The sequence below is a fragment of the Mastigoproctus giganteus genome, chromosome 5, assembly GCF_048544385.1.
Source record: "Mastigoproctus giganteus isolate SK-2022 chromosome 5, ASM4854438v1, whole genome shotgun sequence".
NCBI lineage: Eukaryota > Metazoa > Arthropoda > Arachnida > Uropygi > Thelyphonidae > Mastigoproctus > Mastigoproctus giganteus.
In genome coordinates, this window is record NC_143579.1 from 33223738 (window position 1) to 33248517 (window position 24780).

At 37.3% G+C, this 24780-nt stretch overlaps 1 protein-coding gene across 3 annotated transcripts in view; it reads left to right on the forward strand.

Annotated features, from left to right (window-relative positions):
- The window catches only part of dsh (Segment polarity protein dishevelled), a 512259-nt gene that overhangs the window by 436993 nt on the left and 50486 nt on the right, over positions 1–24780 (forward strand). For all 3 annotated transcript variants that reach the window (XM_090373973.1, XM_090373975.1, XM_090373972.1), the window contains 2 exons: positions 5159–5326; positions 19025–19255. In XM_090373973.1, the coding sequence (XP_090230099.1) occupies positions 5159–5326; positions 19025–19255 (399 nt within the window). The remainder of the gene's footprint in view (positions 1–5158; positions 5327–19024; positions 19256–24780) is intronic.

Here is a 24780-nt window from a genome sequence, read left to right on the forward strand (position 1 = left end):
CTCGAACCCCGGTCTAATCAAGAAGCGTGTGCTACGCACTGCTGCTCCTTCCCACCTGGCTACAGAGGCACCTTAAGTCTGATATACCTTCATCAGTATCGTTGATAAATACAGAAAACAGCAGTGGGCCCAACACAGACCACTGGAGAAGTCCATGAAGAGCAGTGTCCATTGATTACCACTCTCTGTCTTCTCCCACTCAACCATCCTTTTATCCATTGTAGCAACTTGCCCTTAATGCTGCTCCAATTTGTACATTAGTCTTCCATGTGCAACAGTATCAAAAGCTTTCCTAAAATCCAAGTACAGTGAAACTTCCCTTTAACGGACAGCCATGGGGAACGAAAATGTGTCCGTTAGAGAAAAGTGTCCGCTAACAAGAAGTCTGAGGGAGAAAAAAAAAAAAAGAAAGAAAAATCATTAAACGTTTAATGTAAAATTAAATTAAAATATATACAGATTTTGAACAATATTTTTGTAAATAATATACATACAATTGTGCTATGCATATTATGACTTTATCTTAAGAAAAATGCATACAGTAATCACTTATTTTCTTCTGCACCTTCTTCCGGCTGATAATTTTGTTTTCGACATTTGTTTGGAGTGAAGAAACCATCGAAAGTCCTTCAGTATCTTCTTCAGCGGCGAAAAACATTTTTAAACGATTGATTTGTATAAGCGCTTCTTCTATTTTCATCGGTGATTCGTCGTTAATATATTCTTTGACAGAATGACCTCCTTCCATTTCTTCATCCTCATGAGGAACTTCTTGAAAAATATCGATGATAATGTCGTTGATATCTAGAGCACCATCTTCTATAGTGAGGTTTGAGTCTATATCTTTGTAGCCAGGGTCACTTGTAGCGGAAGTATCGTACATTATCAATAGATGTTGAAGTTCTTGTTCTTCTTGGTGCTCCACATTGCTGTTCACAACTTCAATTTTTGCGTTTGAGAAGCCAGACTTTACAAAACAGTTCACGACAGTTTGTTTTCTAATTGCATTTACTGAAGAGGAAATCCATTGAATCGCATCTAGGATGCTGATTTTCTTTGCAAGGTCACTCGCACATGTTACATCGTTCATGTTTGCAATGAGATGTCTTAAAACACGTTTTCTGTAGTGAAGTTTAAAATTTTTTATTATCCCTTGATCCAAGGGCTGACACTCTGCAGATGTGTTTGGTGGCAGAAAAATGATTTAATGTTGGACAATTCAATGTGCGGGTGAGATCCAGCATTATCCATGAAAAGAATAATTTTTCTGTTTTGACGAATCATGTTTTGGTTAAAGTGACTTATCCATTCGCTCATGATATCTCGTGTCATCCACGCGTTTTTATTAGACTTCCAGTCAACATCCAAAAGATTCAACTTTATGCCCTTGAAACAACGAGGATTTTGTGGGTTTCCTATAACAAGAGGTTGTTCAAAGTCTCCCAGCATATTTGTACACAATAGTATAGTCAAGCGTTCCTTAGAAATTTTTCCGCCTGGCACTTTTCATTTTTTAGACTCATTGTTTTTTCAGGAAGAGCTTTAAAAAAACAACCCTGTTTCGTCACAGTTGTAAATATCCTTAGCTTCAAAATCACAACATAAATCTTCCAATTTGACGGTCCACTCTGTTACAACCCCAGTATCAACAGAACCACCTTCACCACTTACGGTTTTCCAAGAAATTTTATGCCGAGTTTTGAACTTATCTAGCCATCCCACAGAAGCTTTGAACTCATTTACTCCCGTAGATTTCGCAACCTCCAAAGCCTTTTCCCTAATAATAGGCCCATTAATGGGAATTTTTTTAGCGCGTGCACGACAAATTTGAAGTCCGCCAGTTTTCGGGAATGATTTTTGAACCTGATCATTTCCGTGTTGTCAAAATTGTTTGAGCAGTTCATTTTTTTTCTTTAGGATGTCGCTTACCTGCGTCTTCCCGATTTTGAATTTTGCAGCGAGATTGCGAACACTATATTTTTTGCCGATCATACGCATTAATGAGTTCGACTTTATCTTTTAAAGTTAAATGTTTACGAGAAGACATTGTGCACTTCACACAACACTGAACAAAACTGAAACAGAAAAGACGGAAGGCCGACCATATTCTCTCCCCCCCCCTACACACACCGAATTCATCAGAAGTTTTACACGTGCCTTAAAATTCTTGAAAAAGGGTTTAGAACCGCGACGTAAACCTTGATTTATGTTGATTTATGTTGATTTATGTTGACCGAAGATTTATGTTGTCTCCCCCCCCTACACACACCGAATTCATCAGAAGTTTTACACGTGCCTTAAAATTCTTGAAAAAGGGTTTAGAACCGCGACGTAAACCTTGATAAAATTCAGAGAATCGGAAATAGAAAATAAACACACGATTGAGGCAATACGTGGAAGAAACGTTCCTAGAAAAAGGGCCGTGAGCTCGCCCGCTGTCCGTTATGGGGAGATCAAATTAAGTGCTAATCTAAACGAAACAGTGCATATTGCCTGGCCGCGTCCGTTACAGAGAATGTCCGCTAGACAGAAGCTGCAAACACGTTAAAACCAGTGGAGGTGAGTTGGGGAGTTTGAAAATGTCCATTGTAGAGAGATGTCCTTTAACAAGAGGTGTCCGTTAGGAGAAGTTTCACTGTATATGATATCAAAATTATGTTTTTTGATATCAATTTATCCCCTATGTTGTTTTTGACAGCCAAAGGCTGGACTGTTTACTCTGTATTTAAAAATTAGTTCAAAGTGCTCTCAGCCTATCCATAATTAGATCTTTAGTATAATAAGAGCTATTATCTGCGCAATATCTCCTATATTCTTTGTTACTTTTAGTAAATAATACAGGGATTAGCTTGATCTCTTTATAGGATGGCTTCTATCCCACTCTCTTAGTCCATCACGTAAATTAATTAAATTACAATAAAATGAATAGACTACATTTTAATGTGTTTCATATCAATAGCTAAGACACCGACTTAATAACCCGGAATCACAGGGGCTCACATCTGGTGAGTATAGTACACTTGGCACACCCAGTGTCCTGAGCTGGATATCATCTTTCTTGGTGACTCCCTTTCTACTTCTCTCTCTCTCTCTCTCTCTCTCTCTCTCTCTCTCTCTCTCTCTCTCTCTCTCTCTCTCTCTCTCAGGGTAACTCTGAAATTTTTTTTTACCTGGCGCAGCATAAGCCTGAGGCTTATGCTGCACCAGCTTAAAAAAAAAAATCTGTCTTCACGTATTTCTTATTTATTTGTTCTTTCTATTATTAGTAAATTTGCATAATGTTTTCCTATACTGATGGTTGCGTCACCGTTGAGGCCCCAACCCAACTCTAAAACTATCAACTGTGATGCAACCATCAGTATTGGAAAACATTATGTCAAATTTACTCATAGTAGAAATAAGAAATATGTGAAAACAGATTTCTTCCTCCTTAAGTTTGGCGGAAACTTTTTGATACTTCGTGTTCACAGGACAGAATGAAACTAAACAAATTGGTCCTATAAAAGCAGCGTGATGAGCACGCATGCTTTTATAGGACCAATCGTCCGATATTAAAAAAGGTCTGCAAATATTGATTGAGTTTTTTCAGAGTTTCATTTCAGGTGTTTCAGCAATAAGTAATTTACTATAATTGTGCTGAATATTAATTATTTTGGCTTCTTTAAAAAGAAAGGCACATTCCTTTCTTTTCAAGACTAAATTTCTTTTAAAATACTTGTGTGCATTTTTTAGTTTCATTCCGTCCTGTGAACACGAAGTATCGAAAAGTTTCTGTCAAGCTTAAGGAGGAAGAAATCTGTCTTCATGTATTTCTTATTTATTTGTTCTTTCTACTATGAGTAAATTTGACATAATGTTTTCCTATACTGATGGTTGCATCATGGTTGATAGTTTTGGAGTTGGGTTGGGGCCTCAACAGTGATTCCGGGTTATTAAGTTGGTGTCATAGCTATCGATATGGAACACATTAAAATGTAGTCTATTAATTTTATTGTAATTTAATTAATTTACATGATGGACTTGGAGAGTTGGATAGAAGCCATCCTATAAAGAAATCAAAGTAATCCCTGTATTATTTACTAAAAGTAATGAGATCTTATATTTCTAATAAGACGTGTGTCTCTATAGTGTAGCATTGAGACAACACATAGCAGCCTCAATATGAGATCAATACCATTAAAGGGATTTGTTCTTTCCTCCAATTCCCTTATTTTCTTAACCCTTTCAAGTTTGAATTCACTGAACATATATAGACCTTAGGCTGTGAGATTTACACAGTCTGTTTGGCTCCATGAAGTGAGTTTTTTCATGAAATTTTGAAAATTTGTGAAAATGAAAGATTTGTATGTAAATGCCTTTAAACATTAATTTGTTTTTGTTTTGACTTTATTGCCCTTTGTCTGTTGTCCAATATTAGAATAAAATTGTCAAAAATCAAGTCATATTTTAAAAAAAAAGAAAGAAAGAAAAAACAACCCTTATTACTTCATTTTTTGGCACAATGATAACATCTTAAGGTATTTATACACTACTCAATTCAATTTAATCAGCTTTTGGATGTGACACAACTTAAATTGGCTGTTTTAAGCTCAGATAAGAGGTTATTTACTGGACAATTTCAAGTTTGTGTATAAATATAAATAAACATTATTTGAAATATGCTTGAGCCCTTGAAAAACACACACACACATTTATGTTCTCCTTGGGGCCCACACATTATAGAAAGCCTTATTATAGAAATAATTAATTTAATAATGTATTATTGACAAACCCTGCCACTGAGAGGTGGAATTTACTTGCTTAATTGCATTGTATGAGGGAAATAGTTTAAAAATATAAACAGTTGATTTTGTTATAGACTTTCTGGCTGGACATCACCACATTAATTGGGAACAGTATCCATAAAAGAACTGTTGATTTCAACAAGCCCTTTGTTGAAATATGCTTTACCAAATGCATAATTTTTATTATTAATATCATAATTGTATTGTAACATGTATAGTGAGTATTGGTACCATCTTTGGTTTATAGTCCATACTAGAAAATAAATCTGTTACAGACCAGTTGATAAAAAAGTTTTACATTAAAAAATAAAATTTTCACACTTGTTTTTACTAATAATAATCTTTATTAAATGACCACTAATATATTTCTGTAGGTGCTGATGTTGTTGACTGGCTATTTACACATGTACAGGGATTCCAAGATAGGAGAGAAGCACGTAAATATGCAACTCAGCTGCTAAAAGCTGGATACATTCGGCATACTGTAAACAAGATTACATTTTCTGAGCAGTGTTATTATGTGTTTGGCGATTTATGTTCGAGTAAGTTTTCTTACAAAAATTATATTATTTTTCAGTAAGGTTAATAAGTTTTCAAGACATTGTATTAAGATATAAGCTTTAAAATATATTTTTAGTTATTTGGTTGCTGTAACTAAAATTTTAATTTTAGATGATGACAGATAACTCTTATTACAGAATCTTTTAAGGTATAAAAAAAAAAAAATCATTTATCTGTATTATACAACCTATCAGTTAATGATACATGGCATTGGGAAAGAGCCAAAATCAAGTGTGGTGAAAAAATTAAAGAATGATAGGTGGAAACAACATAGATTTTAGTCTACTTTGAAAAGCATATCCTTCTTTTTAGCATTTTTAAAATGAAGTGTATGCCTAATAAATATTGCATATTTTCCAATTTTTCTTGCTTTCTCAGATGTCCAGAAATAGCAAGTCATCCTTTATAGTTTTACGGATGACTTTGTTTACTTTTAATTTCAGTCAAATTTGTAATATATGGTTTCAGTTTTTTTTTTTTTTTTTTTCAGCTATACACTTACCAAATATAACATTGGCTTTGGTGCCATCATTAGATTGTTCTGCTCCTTTTTAACATAAGTTTATTTAACAATCTATGTTGAATATAGATTCTGCTGTGTGGTTTTGATTTCGTTTTTGTTTGGCACATTGGCACTACTTCACTGTTTTCTGTGATTGGTTTCTTTGTATGCTTTATCTAGTTTTTCTAAACTGTATTTAGCTTTAATATATATTAAGTTTCCTAATTATTTTCTCTTGAAAATTATATTAGGAGCACGCAACTAATATGAAGATTGTTTTGTTGAAATGTAGTAGGTGTCAGACACCTACTCCTTAATAAAAAATTTACCCTTTCATATGTGCAGACTTTCAGAAGCGCTCACTTCAGATAAATGATTTAAACCTTTACTGCAATAGGAAATAGTATTGATATGAAAATGGACTGGGGGAGCAATAGAATTTGGAAGTATGATAGAATATCTAAAATTGTTTTTGCCATTCCTAGTTCTCACAATATTAATTTTTGTCCATCCTTCTTTGTTCCATGAGGAAACAGAAATTGAGAGATTACTGGCCATCCCTGCTACAGTAAAGTTGAATAAAGTTAAAATTAATTCTGCTGCAGCTTAAAACCTAGAGAGTGAAATAATTTAAAATATTGGAGAATATTTAGAGTTAACTTAGAAAGTATCTTACAAAATGTTTAAGTTACCAAACACAGAATAAAAAACCAAACTGTGACAGAGCTACAAAATCAAGTTAGACATTTTAACTGAAGGGTTCACTTAAAGAGCAAATACAACTGGGATAGGTGCATTATAGCCAAAGTAGCTTATGCACCATCAAACCCCCATATTAACAACAACAACTGGGACACTGATCTACAGGTATTCAAGAAACAAATGAGAGGTAAGAAAAGCATGTTCATAACTAATGACACTAAAGGACAGGCATGTCTAGGATTGTAGTTAGTAATCCCTGTGGAATAGAGGCAGCCATCTTGATAGACAATATCACTTATCCTCCTCCAATGTCCAAGTTGATAATAGAAAATTATCAAATTGTAATACTGGTTGAAGTGGCTCAAGAACATGAAATGTAATAAGAAAGATAAATCTAATATGAATACTGGAGAAAGAAAACATATGCCAAAGGGAAAAAATAAGAATCAACTTAATAGAAAAACTGGAGAAAAATAAGTAAAATCTGGGAGATGGAACACAAACTAAGAAAGCTGAAAGACTGTAAATTATTATTTAATATAAGTGGTACAAATTTTAAACCAAACAAAATTATGTAACTAAAATATGCAAAGGGCATAAATGAAAAACGAAATAGTAAACTATTCACTTAAAGCACCACTCAGCACTTAAATAGAAAGAAATGATTTTTGGAAACACAAAAGGTAGTGATTCCAAAAAATGCATAAGCACATGGTCTCCTTTCATATGTGTGCGCTTATGCACAGCATGATTTCTTGACTAAAAAGCTAAAGGATAAATGATATGATAGAATAAAGAATATTTTCACCTTTAGATGCATCTTTCGAAGAGTTACTGCTATTGCCAGTGGTTTTGTTATTTTCTCCAAGTTTGGTGCACTGAAAGTTGATCTTCGTAGATATTGATAGGATATCTTCTTGACAAAAGAACTATGCATGACAGAGTAGAGGTGCTTGAAGCTGGAGCATCACTTTCTGGTTTGACTGATGCCTGCACTCCTATTAGAGTGAATCAGAATGTGCTCAACCTCTGAGCTATACCGAGGAGACAGATGCTGGATAGGAAGGGGCTGAAAATGTTACAACTTCTTTTGGATATCATTCACAGTTACCTTGTTCAGGCTTACAATCAATTTCATTGAGTTCACTCCTTGCTTTGGTTTTTGTTAATGAATGAGCTACAGAAGCACTGATGAAGAAATCTTCCTTAAATGTTCTTCCGTTATATGACAGGTATGAGGAGAGGACAAATGCATTTTGGAATACCAAAGATCTTCTGCAATTGAATGGTTGGTTGGTTGTTTTGGTGTTTATTGGCACTTTGACGATGGAGATCATAGTGTGCCATCTGCAGTTGAATACATGGGTTACTACCAAATTGAACATCTTTGAAGTATTCATCATATTCTGGTATATATTAATATGAAGAGACTAGAACATTGCATGTGTTCTTGCAGTTCTTCATGTCACACTAGGCTCCCCCTAGATAGATTTTACTGTGGATCTTTAACAGCAGATATCCTATCTGCTGTCAAAGATTTGCTTGAGAGTGAAGAATACATCACAGAAGGTAGGGTGTTTTGATATTTAGCTGTTTTTACCCTGGTATTTGAGGTATAATGGAAACAGTCATTGTGATATAACTTAAGACTATGAAACTTAACAGGTGTCACCTACAAAAGTCAACAGCCTGAGACTTTGCTAAAGACCAGATCACTCACTTCTAGAGTGTTCCCTACCGTTTCTACTTAAAATGTTGTAGCATTTTATTGACATTTTATTTTTTTTAAATATTAATTATTTAAATTTTTATTTTACTTACTTTGCATTTCTTAGTTCCTATAATTATGTTTGGTTTAACATTTGCACTACCTGTATTAAATAAAAATGTTCTCTCTTTTTGGCTTTATTTGTTCCTGTTTATCATCAATCTTTCTTCCTTCCTTAATAATAGCAACAATACACATCCTTGTTTCCTTATTTTATTGGTTAATATGTTTTTTTTTTTTTTTTTTACTTTTGGTGGAATCGCCATACAGGTCAATCCTGTGCCACCTCAATTGCATCCAAAGGAGTAGTATCCAAGTAGCAATTAATAAATTTAAGAGAAGAAGAAATAACACAAATTACATGACTAAAATTTTATCCATACTAAAACTAGTTATTAATAAATATGGAATATTTATTCATGTGTTTTCCATGATCTATACTTTTGACACACCAAATTTGCCTTACTTGTCAAAGCTGTGAATTTTTAAGTCGGACCACATAGGATAACTGTTCCAAACTCCAGATGCTTTGAGTTCCAGAAATTTGGTCATTCTCAAACAATTCATAGAGCAGTTTACATTTGTGCTGCACATCCAAAGATCATATTTGCACAGAATTCCCTGCCCAGTTACAGAAATGTCCATACAACTGGGACACTGATCTACAGCTGTTCAAGAAACAAATGAGAGGTAAGGAAGGCATGTTCATAACCAATGACACTAAAGGACAAGCATGTCTGGGATTGTAGTTAGTAATCCCTGTGGAATAGAGGCAGCCATCTTGATAGAGAAGATGACTCAACCTCCTCCAATGTCCAAGTTGATAATAGAAAAGTCAGACCACATAGGAATAAATAACTATGTTCCAAACTCCAGATGTTTTAAGTTCCAGAAAACTGGTCACTCTCAAACAATTGACATTTGTGCTGCATATCCAAAGATCATATTTGCACAGAATTCCCTGCCCAGTTACAGAAATATCCAGATTGCAGAGGACTCGCTCACCTATTTGCAAGAATGTGAACTAGGAAAGGAAATACAAGCATATAAAACTTGAGAATAAAATTACATTTCAAGAAACTAAGAAACAGATATGATATACAGTTCTGCACACATATGCTTTGGTAACCCTGTGCAATCAGTAATACGTAGCCGATGCACATTAACTACAAAAGTCAACAGCCTGAGACTTTTGATAAGACTCTTCTTATCTCACTTGGAGATTGGGCCAAATCCATAAATACCCCAGTACTTTGACTACCTGAAGCAAGAAAATGAAAAGAGAGAGCTACTTCTGATTGTGTGGATATACAGGGTGTCTCAAAAATATTGGTACAAAAGTTTAAGGGAGGTAGGTAACATCTAAAGGAATGTGAATCGCATAGGAACCTATAACCGGAAACTTCACGGGAAAGTAGTAGCAGAGGCACAAGAAGCAGAAATGACACAAGACAGTAATTAGTGGCAAACATTTATTTGGCATAATATTAACAATGGAGTACGAGATGGATGCATTTCATGATGTTACAACAGAAGCTCAAAGGTTCCACCATGAGATGCGATGCATGCATGACACTGACACAGCATGGATTGGCGGACACGGTCGAACACACCTGGAGTTTCTTTGACAGTAGCAGCAGCGCAGACGAGTCTCGCCACGAGATCCATTTCCGTCTCCACGGGCGATTCATACACGATAGATTTGAGGGTCTCCCCACAGAAATAAATCAAGGCTCGATAAATCAGGTGAGCATGCAGGCCAGGCAACGGGTCCACCATGGCCAATCCATCGACGCCCAAAACGCCTGGTTCAAATGGTCACAAACACACCTTCCATAATGGGCAGGCATCCCGTCATGTTGAAACCAAATATTGCATCTCACATTTGCTGGATGTTCTACCAGGGTTACAAGTTCTACCAGGGTTACTTGACCCTGGTAGAACTTGTTCAAGAAAGATCCAATATTTAGCAGAGTTCGTGCGGGATGGTAACAGGTATGGGCCGACTAAGCAGTCACCGACAATACCTACCCACACATTTATTGCGAAGCGATGTTGTGCCGCATGGGGGTGCACACCGTGTCGGTTGTCGTGAGCCAACACATGAGCATTGTGCTGATTGAATAAGCCTTCCTGAGTGAAATAAGCCTCATCTGTGACCAAAACATAGGCTGGAAAATTCAAGTCTTGAACACTTTCTTGAAGAAACCACTGCGCAAAAGCCACACGTGCAGGATGATCTTGGGGGAGCAGTAACTGAACCCTTTGGAGATGAAAGGGGTGTAAGGAATTGTTGTGCCAGACACGCTGTACACTGCAACGAGACACTCCTAAGGCAGAGGCAACGGCACGTGTGCTAGTAGTATGATTATTCTGGACGGCATTCAACACACTTTTTTCCATGGCGGGAGTTCGTGTTGAACGTGGTCTGCTCGCACTACTCCTGTTACCTCTAAATGACCCATAATCGCACAAATTTTGATGCACACATGCAAACAAACGGTGGTCCGGTACATGTCTGTCTGGGAAACGTTCTCCATAAATTCGTTGAGCAGCTCGTCCATTTCCCTTTGCTAATCCATACACTAGGTGCATGTCTGCCAGCTCACAGTTTTTATATCGATGCATGCTCTTTGTGCAGTGACTACTGCTTGAATGAGTAAACCAGAAATTTTCCCTCTCGCGAACTGAGGAACAGTGCCGTGTACCGACTTACGGTGACATTTCCGGTTATGGGTTCCTATGCGATTCACATTCCTTTAGATGTTACCTACCTCCCCTAAACGTTTGTACCAATATTTTTGAGACAGCCTGTAGACAATCAAATGCAACAAGAAAAAAGAAGAATACAATGCTTTAAATACATGTAGATGATAATGCAGATCTCATTTGGCAGTTAAGACAGAGATAAACCAAAAATTGGTTTGCATAAATCAGCTTCATGTAAACTAGGTGTAAACCACTAAAGTTGAGTAAAGAATAAAATAATTCAGTGGAACTGTCAAGGCCTCTTTAGCAACCTTAGAGGGCACTGAATCTCTTTAAAAGTTACAGCTGTCAGTTACAGGCTCCGCAAAAACGATGTGTTTGCCTTTTATTTACATGATTGTTATTTTATATTGTACTTAATACGTAGTCATATAGTTATAGTTACGCTGGTTATTTTTTATTTTTAATTTAGATAAAGAGTTTTTGTGGATTTTACTTACGATAGGTAAAACCGTTATTTTGTTCGATTTTTGTAGCCATTGTTTTTTGTATATAGTGGTAGGGAATTCAAATTTTTTAATTGAGGTAGCTAGGTAGCTCTGACGCATAATTATTTAGTAATACGCTTCACTGTTTCTATTTAATAGTTTCTATTCAAATACTATTGACATTTAATTTATTGATTTTATTAATTTAAACTACCATGCCCCAAACTAGAGCAGCAAAGCAACGGGCACAAAGTGGCAGGAGTGCTGTGACTCGGGGGAGAACTGAGGGGGGCAATTCTCCAACGCATCACAGCCTAAAAAAATGTGCAACCTGTGAAATGTTTGCCGAACTCTCTGGAACGGAACATGATATTGCCATGGGGGATGTCTTTGTGTGTGCGCGATGTAAGGAGTGTAAGGAAATCAGGCGACAACTCAGCGTTGTTATGGGCCTATATGAGAGTTTGAAGGACAGGGTGGATGCTCTCGAAAGATCTAAATTGAGGGGCCCATCAAGCTCTCAGCTGCCCACATCAACGCCAGAGCTTGCACTTGGTCATCACGCAACACAGCGGCAACCCCTAAGGCAGAATGCGCTGGTCCCACAGGAACTAGTAGTTGTTGGTGACTCTATTGTCAGGGAAACGGGGAACATCCTTTGTAAAAAGGATAGGTGGAACAGGACCAGGGTATGTCTGCCAGGGGCAAAGGTTGATGACGTTGTAGAGCGGATATCATCTTTCAAGGGCACAAAAGGTGATATAGTTGTACACGTTGGCACTAATGATATTAAGAGTAAGAGACCGGCGGAATTACTCAACAAGTACAGGTCACTGTTGAAAAAAAGCCGTGAAATAGGGTTGAATTTGAAAGTGTCTGCAATTCTGCCCAGACACGATAGGAGGGAGTATATGATGAGAGCCTTGTCGATCAATTCGGCCCTGGAAAGATTGTGCAAGGCTCAAGGGGTAGAATTTTTTTCAGCCTGGACTGTACTTGTTAACAGGAGAGATTGCTTCTACAGGGATGGGATACACTTAAATAGAAAGGGTGCAAGAATATTTGCTGATGCTCTCGAGGCAGTGTTAGGTGGGTCGGAAAACTGCTAGTTTGGAGGGATATAAAGACTAATAGTTTAACAGTAACCGCAGGCAGAGGTGAAGGTGATTCTTGCGCAACTTCTATTAGAATAAGAAGCGACCTGGAGCGAGGGGTGTTGGGGGTTTCAGGGACGGATGGCAGTCATCATGGAATAGTTGGGTATATGGGATGTGTTAGGGTAACAAGGAATAGGCATAGGAGCATGTATGCTTGCATGTATACCAATGCTAGAAGTATAGTAAATAAATTTGATGAATTTGAAGTGTTGGTCAAGACATCAAAGGCGGATATTGTTGGGATAGCAGAGACGTGGTGTCACAAAGATATAAGGAATGCAGAACTGGAATTTGGGGAGTACAATGTGTACAGAAAGGATAGACAGGACAGAAAGGGAGGGGGTGTTATGCTGTTAATTAAGAAAAACATAAAATCAAAGGAAGTGCACCCAGTTAATATAGATGAACAGTGCTCTGTTGAGTCAGTTTGGTGTGAGATAAGCACTGCGAAAGGAAAAATAAGAGTAGGAGTGTGTTATAGGCCTAATGACTTGAATGAGTACAATGAACAATTGTACAGAGAAATAGAGTGGGCCAGTAAATCAGAATGTCTTATAATGGGGGATTTTAACTTCCCAGATATTGACTGGAACTTGTGGGTTGGTCACTCACACACTAGTCAGACTTTTGTGGATTTATTGGATGATTGTTTTCTGCAGCAGCATGTTCGAGAGGCAACCAGAGAAAGTAACACTCTTGATCTGGTTATCAGCAGTGATCATTCGTGTATTAAGAATTTGCAGATAAAGGAACCACTAGGTGGCAGTGATCACAGTGTGCTGAAGTGGGATTTACTCAAAGAGGTAACTACCGTCAGGGGTAAAGGAAAGGGTTTTTGCTTCCGTAAAGGGGAGTACAGTGGTCTCAGACAGTTTTTAAATTCTGTACAGTGGGATCAACTGACGATGTTACAAACAGTAAATTCTAAGTGGGAAGCATTCAAGGAATTAATCGTGGAAGCTACTAGACTTTATATACCGATTAAGAAATATTGTTCAAGGTTTAGGCCTAAATGGTTATCAAACGAACTAATGAGACTCGTGACAGAGAAGAAAAATGCATGGGATGCATATAAATTATCAGGTGACGCAGAAGCTTGTGGCAGATATAAGCTAGTCTGTAATCAGGTCACAAAGGAGGTTCGGCAGGCGAAGGCGGATTACGAGAAATCTTTGGCAAAAGATGCTAAGAAAAACAGCAAGGATTTTTTTACTTATATAAACTCTAAAAGGAAGGGGATGAATATGATTGGTCCACTTGACATCGATGGTTCGACTGTTGATGATCCTGCTCAGATAGCAAACAAACTGAATGAGTATTTTGCATCTACATTCACACGTGAGGAATTATTACAGTTTGAAAATGGAAGAAGGTTATCAAATTGTAGCAGTGTGCTTAATGATTTTGTAATAACTGAGAGCAAAGTGGAGGAGAAATTGTTGAAGTTAAACATAAGAAAGGCACCTGGGGTGGATGGGATCTATCCAGTTATTTTAAAGGAGGCGGCAAAGCAACTAAGCAAACCCTTAGCCATAATTATGAGAGCATCCTTGACTCAGGGGAGGTTCCCATGGACTGGAGATGTGCAAATGTGTCCCCAATTCACAAAGGTGGATCGAAGGGGACACGAGTAATTACAGACCAGTTAGTTTAACTTCTGTTCCGGGTAAAATAATGGAGTCACTGGTTAAAGATGCATTGCAGGATCATCTAGACAAGACTGCAGCAATAATTCAAACACAGCATGGGTTTGTTAAGGGAAAGTCTTGTCTGACAAATTTGATTGGTTATTATGATGTGGTCACAAAGGAACTGGATGCAAAAAATAATTTTGATATCATGTACTTGGATTTCAGGAAAGCTTTTGACACTGTTGTGCATGGAAGACTACTGTACAAATTGGAGCAGAATGGTATTAAGGGTAAGTTGCTACAATGGATAAAAGGATGGTTAAGTGGGAGAAGACAGAGGGTGGTAATCAATGGGTGCTGCTCTTCGTGGACTTATGTTATTAGTGGAGTCCCACAGGGCTCGGTGTTGGGTCCACTGTTGTTTTGTGTATTTATCAATGATATTGATGAAGGTATATCAGGCTTAATGTCGAAGTTTGCAGATGACACAAAGGTTGGCAGGGTTGTTAATGACAGTAATGGCAGTGTGCTACTGCAACAGGATCTAGATAATTTGGGCAGATGGGCTAAGAAGTGGCAACTGAAGTTCAACCTTGACAAATGCAAAGTACTGCATATGGGTAGAAGTAACCCCGGAGAAACGTACCAACTGTGTGGTACTACACTTAAGGTGGTAGAAAATGAAAAAGACCTGGGAGTAATTGTGCAGTCAGATATGAAGTTTTCTGAGCAATGCAGACAGGCTGCTAGGGCAGGTCATGGGGTTTTGTCAATGATATATAGGAATTTTGCTAGCAGGGAAAAGGAGGTGATTGTCCCTCTGTATAAGGCAATGGTCAGGCCACGCCTTGAGTACTGCGTACAGGTCTGGAGGCCTCATTTTAGGAAGGATGTAGATTTGCTTGAGCGTGTACAGAGAAGAGCAACACGATTGGTGAGGGGAATGAAGGGATTCTCTTACCAAGAGAGGCTTAAGTCCTGCAAATTGCAGTAGCTGGAGACTAGGCACCTGCGCGGTGATCTGATTGAGGTCTATAAGGCCTTGAATGGGTTGAGCACGCTGAATTCTGATGGGATCCTTCCACTTGTTCAGATTACGAACCTACGGGGACATAAGTTCAAATTAAGAAAGGACAGATGTAGAATAGATGTGCAGAAATTTGCCTTTAGCCAGCGGGTGGTTAATTGCTGGAACAAACTTCCATCTGCCGTTGTGGAAGTTGATAGGTTAAATAAATTTAAGGAGGAACTGGACAGGCATTTGGAGGGAATGGTGTGATTTTTTTTTTTTTTTTTTTGGCTGATGCTGCATAAGCTCCTACACTTGCTTTCTTGCATCATGTGCCACTACTACTACTACTACTACTACCTTGATAATATCAGTGATCTTGCACATCATACTTCAATAGGCTTCTCTCTAGACAAAACAAACAGTTCTCGGATCCCACTATTAGCTTATTAATCTTCCTTCTGTATTCTAGGATACTTTTGGAGCGAATGGATGGGAGAAATGGGAAGTGTTTTTTTTTTTTTTTTTTTTTTGGCTGATACTGTATAAGCTTGCTTTTTTTTGCATCATACACCTCTACTAATGCTACTACTTTAATGCACACCATCCCTTGTTTGACCCGGTCCATCTTGATAAATGAGAATAGCTTATATAAAGACCTCTGGACAAACAAAATCTTAGCCTCAGTACTTGAGTTTCTACCTATGTGTACTTTCATATCATACAGGAAGAAGTTCTACAATTGTTTGTTCCCTGATCATATATTCTCCCATCCCACAGACTGGATCGTTTCAGATAGTCCCTTAAATGATGACTGCTATTCAGTGATATACAATATTTTAACTAGTATTCCTCCACAAAATGAAGCAAGAATGGTATGGAGATTTTGTGATGCCAAATGAAATCAATGTCAGAAATTAGCTGCATTTGATGAAAAAAACTGTACAATATCCCTCTATTATAGACTCACCAATAACCAGTGTCGCATATCAGATAACAAAGGTGACTAAACCTACAATTTTAAAATTACCCACTAAATTTTGCAAATGTTAAAGGATGCCATGGAATGAAGCCTATTCTGTTGGAAAAGGCTAAAAAAAATCCTGAAATTTATTTGCCACAGCACATCAGATACCATATAATCATTCATTTACCACAGTTGAACTATGCAGCTGCTTAATCCATGCAAAGAATAATGTACTAGGATACATTATTCCTGTGTAGTTATATTGTGGTTATACAGTACAGTATATACAGAAGACTTTTATTCCAGAGTATAGCAGCTCTCACCAGCAGTCCAAGTAAAAACTATAAAAGTTCACAAAATCACAAAACTATTGAAGTTCACAAAAGTGTTAGTTAAGACCAGTATGGCTTTTGAAATAACATCCTCACTCAATGGCAAAAAATTTAAACATATTTCAGTGCCGTCCTAAGAAATAAACACGTAAAGTTATCCCTTTTGATATACAGAAAGCATTTGATGCAATCTGGTGGCAAGGCATGCTTCTTCACAGTCTATGTGGTTTTGAGAGCATCTTCCAGAATCCATTCTAAACTTTCTAAATATTAAAAAAAAAAAAAGTTAATTTTCATAAAGCCTTTTTCCATATGTACATTTAAGAAGAAGTTTGTCTAGATTCTCATGGCCAGTTGACTCTACTATTTAAAAAGCCTTGTTCAAAGCTACAGTTCTTTAGTTTAAGTTTTTTTTCCATTTATGTTAGAAAAGTAGCTATTGATTTAGTAACTGTAATTAAGTTTCACAAAAGAAAGACTACTTCCTTTTTTTTTTTTTTTGACTTTTTCACTAACACATTTTAGTCATATTAACTACCACTTAGTCACTCTAATGACACTTCTCCACCTTTTCAATGATAGGAAGGTAAAAGCAGTATCACATACTTGCTGGAAACCTGAGGGGGGGGGAGAATCTACTCTTCTAGCGCCTCCGTAGCCAGGTGGGAAGGAGCAGCAGTGCATAGCACACTCTTCTTGATTAGACCGGGGTTCGAGCCCGTCACCACCAAATATGGAGGATGCGGAAAGGCCAGGGAATGACCACCGCATATCCCGGAGCAATATGGCCTTAGTTGCTAATGCTCCTAAAAACCAAATAACAAACAAACAAACAAACTCTTCTAGAGCTAGAACAAAAGTGACTGAAACAAACCTGAAAACACTGGAGTACATCAATCTGTCCCAAATGGGCAGAAAAAAATAATAGAAATTTCTTCAACAAAATTCCAAAAAACAGATTTAAACTGGTTATACTTTCTCTTTTTATATTCATCATCCAGAAAAACCTAGGAAACATGTAGGATCATCCAAAAATATCATAAGCTTCAGATCGGGGGATATTTTAGTTGAGACACCAAAATTCCGAAACACTCCTTCATATGAATACTTTTAATATTAGTATTGGTAAATGATGCTAGGAAGCTGACTTACACAGCATCAGCCAAAAAATAATAAAATAAGCAAAAAAAAAATTCTTACATCACCTGTTCCACCCTGTATAATACATGGTGAACAGGTTACGTAGTAGTTTGTGAAAAAGTCACTTTCTGGCTGAAAGCAAATTTTTGCACATCTGTCCTGAAACCGTCCTTCATAAATTTAAATTTATGCTCTCATATGTGCAGTCTCAGCAAGAGTAAAGATGTCACCAGCATTTAGCTTTCTTGATCCATTCAAAGCCTTAGACATTCACTTGGATCTCTTTGAAGATGCCTAGTTTCCAGATGCTGCAATCTGCAGAACTGAAGCCCTTCTTGATTAGAGTACCCTTTTGTTCATCACACTCATCTCATTGTTCGTCTCAGCTCCTGTTCCAACAAACCCACATGCTTTCTAAAATTAGGCTTTCCAGACCTGTATGCAGTATTCAAAATGAGGCCTTACCTTGTATAGCAGAATAATTTCCTCCTTTATCCCTAATAAGGAGGTAATTATTCTGCTGTAAAGGAATGGTAAGGCAAAATTCCTCTATATCATTGGCAAAACTCCATGAACTGTCCTAGCAGCCTGTCTGCTCTGCTCAGAGAATTTCATGACTGATTGCACAATTTATCCCCTCCCCAGGTCTTTTTCTTTCTGTACTATCCGTTGTATCACACAATTGGTATGTTATTCTGGGATTACCACTACCCATAAGCAGTACCTTGTTTGTCAGTGTTATACTTTAGTTGCTGCTTCTCAGCCCACCTGCCTAATTGTTCTAGATTTGTTGTAACATATGCTGATTACTGCAAACGTAATCAATGTCAAAAGCCTGGCATCCTTGTGTCATTTAACCATTACTGCTTGTTCAATTTCAACTAAAAATGAAGTTTTAAATGTGAGCAAAATGAATCACTATAGCTTGTAAAAGTGCAATTTTCAGAATCAGTTGCAATGTATAAACTGAATATTAACAGAACAACAGTGCAACTTCTGTGTTATAAAACAAAACTTGTACTCTACACTCAATATGCAATAATTATGTATGAACAAAGAATACATGCATAAGTGTGGTATATCAAATTTTAATGTTTATTTTTTAGAGTTTGTAATTTTACTTTTCATTTCATTTCATATTTCGTTGGCAGGCTTCATTTTCTGATCAATTTCGATTGTTTGGTTCAGCTGCATTAGCATAAACCAATAACAGTTTATCTGTAAATATGTAATTTATGTTTTCAGATGTGTTTATATTAATTTTACTGTTACAGATGTTGCAGCTTTAAAATTAAACGAAGAGGATGCAGTAAGTGAAGCAGACAGAGACACGTTGGGTCCTCTGCCTCCTCCCACGGCTACATCACCATGGGGAAACCAAATGCCTTATTCTGGCAGCTATGTTCCACAGAGTACAGGATTTATACCAATGCCTTTCAATTATACTAATGACAGCAATAGTTTCAAACACTTTGGAAGGGAGGGCAGTGTTCATAGTGGATCAGGTAAGTGTTTAAACCAAAATTTTATGAAACATAATGCAGTGCAAAGGAAAATTCTAGGAAGAATTTGCTCTTAAAGATTAAGTACAATAAATGGTGAATTCAGGAGATAGATAACTGATTAGAGGAAAATTTTTGAAACTGCTTATCTTTCCAGTTTTTATCTGTAAGTGATTACTTTGTATACTACACTATTTGCTTCCATGAAAAGCATTAGCATTAGCAAAGGCACATGATGCAAGAAAGCAAGCTTATATAGCATCAGCCTAAAAAAAAAAAAAACCCTTATTTCACCCATCCACTCGCTCCAAATGTTTGTCAAGTTCTGCCTTGAATCTATTTAAGCTATCAACTTCTACAACGACGGATGAAAGTTTGTTCCACCAATCAACTACCCGCTGGCTAAAGGCAAACTTTCACACATCTATCCTACAACCGTCTTTCCTCAATTTGAATTTATGCCCTCTCGGGCGCTTATTCTGAGCAAGAGGAAGAATCCCATCCGCATTGAGCATGCTCAAACTATTCAAGGCTTTATACACCTCAATCAGATCACCTCGCAGGTGCCTAGTCTCCAGGCACTGTAATTTGCAAAACTTAAGCCTTTCTTCGTAAGAGCAATCCTTTGTTCCATTCACTAATCTTGTTGCCCTTCTCTGTACTCGTTCCAACAGCTCTACATCCTTCTTAAAATGAAGCCTCCAGATCTGTATATAGTAGTCGAGGTGTGGCCTGACCATTGCCTTATACAAGGGGATAATCACCTCCTTATCCCTGCTAGAAAAATTCCTGTATATCATTGACAAGACACCATGAGCTACTCTTGCAGACCGTCTGCACTGCTCAGAAAACTTCATATCTGCCTGCACAATTACCCCCAGGTCCTTTTCATTCTCTACCACTGTCAGTGTGGTACCACAGAGTTGATACGTTACTCTGGGATTACTGCTTCCCATAGTACTTTACATTTGTCAATGTTAAACTTCATTTGCCACCTCTCAGCCCATCTGCTCAACTTTTCTAGATCCTGTTGCAGCAGTGTGCTGTTATTAGTGTCATTAACAACCCTTCCAACCTTCGTATTTGCGAACTTGGACATTAAGCCTGATATACCATCATCAATATCATTTATAAATACAGAAAAACAATGGACCCAACACTGAACCCTGAGGGACTCCACTAATAACATTAGTCCACGAAGAGCAGTGTCCATTTATTACCACTCTCTGTCTTCTCCCACTCAACCATCCCTTTATCCATAGCAGCAATTTGCCTCCAATGCCACACTGCTCCAATTTGTGCAGCAGTCTTCCATGTGCAAAAGTATCAAAGGCTTTTCTAAGATCCAAATATATATCAAAGTTATTCTTTGCATCCAATTCCTTTGTGACTACATCATAGTATCCAATCAAATTAGTCAGACAAGACTTCCCCGTAACAAACCCATGCTGTGTCCGAGCTATAACTGAAAATTTGTCTAGATAATAAAATACGCAATAAATAGCTTTTATTGCGTACAAGTGCAATAAAACCTTTTAAACTCTATATTGGATAAGTCAGTCATTTATCAGGTTAGGCGCAGCTCCAGTGCATGTCCGGAGCTGAGTCTGGTCCCCTTTAGCTGATTTTGTTTAAAAATTAAAAGAATGCACAAATTTACGCCAATCACAGATGGAATCCTCAACCAGCATCAAAGACAGTATCAAAAGCATTACTGAAGTCTTTTTTTTTTTGACTTGCTCATAGCAACTAATCAAATTTTTCAGACAAGTGTCCTCTTAACAAAACCATGCCGTGATTTCTGTATGGTCACATTTCTGTCAAGCTTACAGGTCAGTAAGCTTGATCTCCCTTTGTGAATAGGGGATACATTTGCACATCTCCAATCTTTAGGAACCTACCATGAACCCAAGGATGTTCTCATAATGATGGCTCAAGTGTTGCTTACCTCTCTTTCTGCTTTTAATTAAAAACTTTTTCAAGTGTAATTGCAGATGTAAAATATTTGTTTTTCAGCATCCTGAACCAGATCATCAGTAGTTATGCCATTCATATAGAGGAGGCTAATGTGGTTCGTTCCTTTCCTTCTAGTATTAACTTAAACTGAGAATTCTTCTCTACTTTATTTAGCATTTGTAGAAAATACCTCTCATCTAAATGGATACCTGATAAACTCATCAGTTTATCTGGCATCTATTTAGGTCTAAATCATGAACATTTTCATTTAGTTGATATGAAAGATTAGTTGCTGTTTTAATTACTTTCCTGAACACCTCCTGTTTGCATTTCCTAATCATTTGGCCCAGTGAAAAATAGTTTTAAAACTATCTAAGCCATGGCAAAAACAAAATTCCACATCAATGCACTATGATCACTGCTAATAATCAAATCAGGATTATTTCTTTCTCTTGTTGCCTCTCTAACATGTCGGAATAAAAAACAGTCAACCAATAAATCCAGAAACATTCTGCTTCTTAGTGGGTGATCAACGTACAAGTTCCACTTAATATCTGGAAGGTTAAAATCTTCAGGATCACATTCTGATTTATTGTGATACTGATTAACAAAGCACAGTTGGATATTTTTGATTGAACTTCTGCCTTTAAAACTCTTTGATCTTTGTTATGTGTAACATTTAAATATTGGTAGCTTTAAATGATATATCCTGTAATTAGTGATCATGCTTAATTATAAGATAAGTGTTCTGATAATCAGTGTATATAAGAAGAGTGGTACGAAAATAATGCCTCCTATTTTTTTTTCTCAGAAAATTTAATTCCTACAACTATGCCTTTTATATCAATTAATCCTCAATCATTAATAAAAATACCATTTTTTAACACGAATTCACCATCATTTTCTATGCACTTCTGCCATCTCTTAGTCAGATGCTGTATTCCAGTTCTGTAAAAGTCCTTGCTCTTGCTCTGGAGGGCTTTGCAAATACTGTGCTTGAGCTGGTCATCATCCACAAAATGGGTTTTACGGAGTGCACCCTCCAGCAGGCCAAAGTAGTGGTAATCGGAAGGTGCAAGATCCATGCTACGAGAGGGGTGAGGAAGAACAGTGCACCCCAGTTTTTCAATGGCCTCCATCGTGTGCAGACTGGTGTGGGGTCATGCATTGTCATGGAGAAGAACCATCTCATTAAGGTTTTTGTCCAGTTGAACTCTACAGATATGGGCTTTCAACTTTTCCACATATAGATCTGGGTTGATTGTGGTGCCAATCTCCAAGAGAAGTCTGCAAGCAAGACCTCATCTTTGTCCCAAAACACTGTCGCCATGACTTTACCGACAGAAGGCTGTCTTTTGAACTTCTTGCATGGTGAATTTTGATTAGTGCCACTCCGTCAACTGTCTCTTCATTTCAGGGTCATAATGGTGGACTCGGATTTCGTCACCTGTGACTATGCATGAAAGAAAAACCTCTCCTTCACTCTTGTAGCACTGGAGACATTTCATATAGATGACTTTCCTGGCTTCTTTGTGCTCATGTGTCAAAATTTTCGGGACCCACCATTGCAAACCTTGTAGCCTAGTTCCTTTATGATGGTTATCACAGCAGGTTTCTCTATAACAACTGCATCGCACAATTCGCATGTTGTGAATCCACTTTGATAAGTGCATCGATCCGGCTCTTGTTATCTGTTGTCACTGACGTTACTGACTGGCTGCTTTGGGGCTTGTTGACAATCTCACTTTCCCCACTCTTAAAGTGTCTTACTGTACTCACATCTACAGTATTGTCACCATAAACATTTTTGAGATATGTATGGATTTCAATAGGCGTTCTTCTTCCTTGGTAAGAAATTCAATCACCACTCTTTGCTTGATACGTATATCTGTAACATCCACCATTTTGAACTATCCGTGTGCTGCACTCACAAGACCGATCACAACGCCACTCAGTGACACACAAAATGGTCTACGGCACCACATTTGAAAACAAAAAATTGGGAGGCATTACTTTCGAACCAGCGTGCGTACGCACGCAGTAAGGATAAAAATGGGGTGAAGAGTTAATTAAGTGATAGTTGAGAGATAAAAGTAATATGACAGTTGTACCTGAGCATGCAAAGCAGCTGCACAGGATACAAAAGTATATATATTGTATTTATAAGAGTCGGATCAGGAATATTAACATATAGTATCATGGACTAGGGACACTGCATATATTGGCAGAAGGAACTCAACAACCATAATGAATATATAGGTTAGATGATTGAGAGGAACAGAACAGCCAAAGAGCTACCAAATGGGAATTGCAGCTACAGAGAAGGTATAGATAAAATGAAAAGTACTTGATGCTAAAAAAGCTTATGATTTCAATGTCTTTGTCAGGGGTAAACCTTCGAAATCATAGGAATTACAGCAAGAAGTAAGGCCTCTGTTTCTGGCGTGAAATATACGTAAGAATGTGGTGGTATTGTTAATGCTATTTGAATTTGGCAGTGGTGGGAGTTAGGCCTAAAGGTAGAGGTAAGCATAGGAGAGATGTGTATATTTCATGATTGAATAAAATTGAGCAGCTACAATAACCCTTTTGCCTTACACCTCTATAGTTCTGATAGTTCCACTGTCTGCATACTACTTCAGATTCAGTTTTCCACTATGCTTTCCGCCTCTGTCGGGTCAGCCATGAAATATACATATATCTCTCCTGCGCTTACCTCTACCTTTAGGCCTAACTCCTGTCACCGCCAAATTCAAATTGCATTAATAATACCACCGCTTGCTTACGTATATTTCATGTCAGAAACAGAAGTCTTATTTCTTGCTGTAATTCCTATTATTTCGTGGAATCGCAGTTTTTCCAAACATCACATTAGCACATCAGTTGTCACGTGAGTTTTGTATATTCTCTGCCTTACTAATAGCAATTCAGGTTGCACTGAAAAACATCATGAACATTACCCACCCAGTCGTGAAAGAAATAATCACCTCTTTGCATATCTTGTCAGAACTTGAGAGAAACATATACTTCTGTTGGGTCCCAGGACATATGGCAATTCCTGGAAATGAACAAGTGGACAATGCTGCCAAATCTGCTAACCTACCACTGACAACAAGTGGAAAGTACCTCGTCAAGACTATAGACCGATAATCCAGGAAAAATGTGTGCCAGTGGCAGTTATCATGGGAAAATCAATCTAACAATGGTTGATTATGGTTGACAATGGTACACTATTTTGTTTTTGTATTTCCAGAAGCCTGAGGCATATTGCATTTTATTTATTTATTTTTTTCCCCCTTTTCTTTTCTTTGTTTTTATTCCAATAAAACTAAAACTGTTTGCGTATAAGGAAGGAATTTTAAATGTGTCTGATGGTTAAAGTACTTACATACTACCTGTGTGAATTATAAGTATGGGTATATTGTCTGTTTTGGTTGTATTTAATAGTTTAAAATGGCATTTTATTTATAATTTCTTTTGGAACTATGGGTGGTTTTTTTTTTTGTTTTTTTTTTTTCTTCAGGCTTACTGTGTGAAGAATGCTGTTATTACAGGATTCCATTAAGGATTCA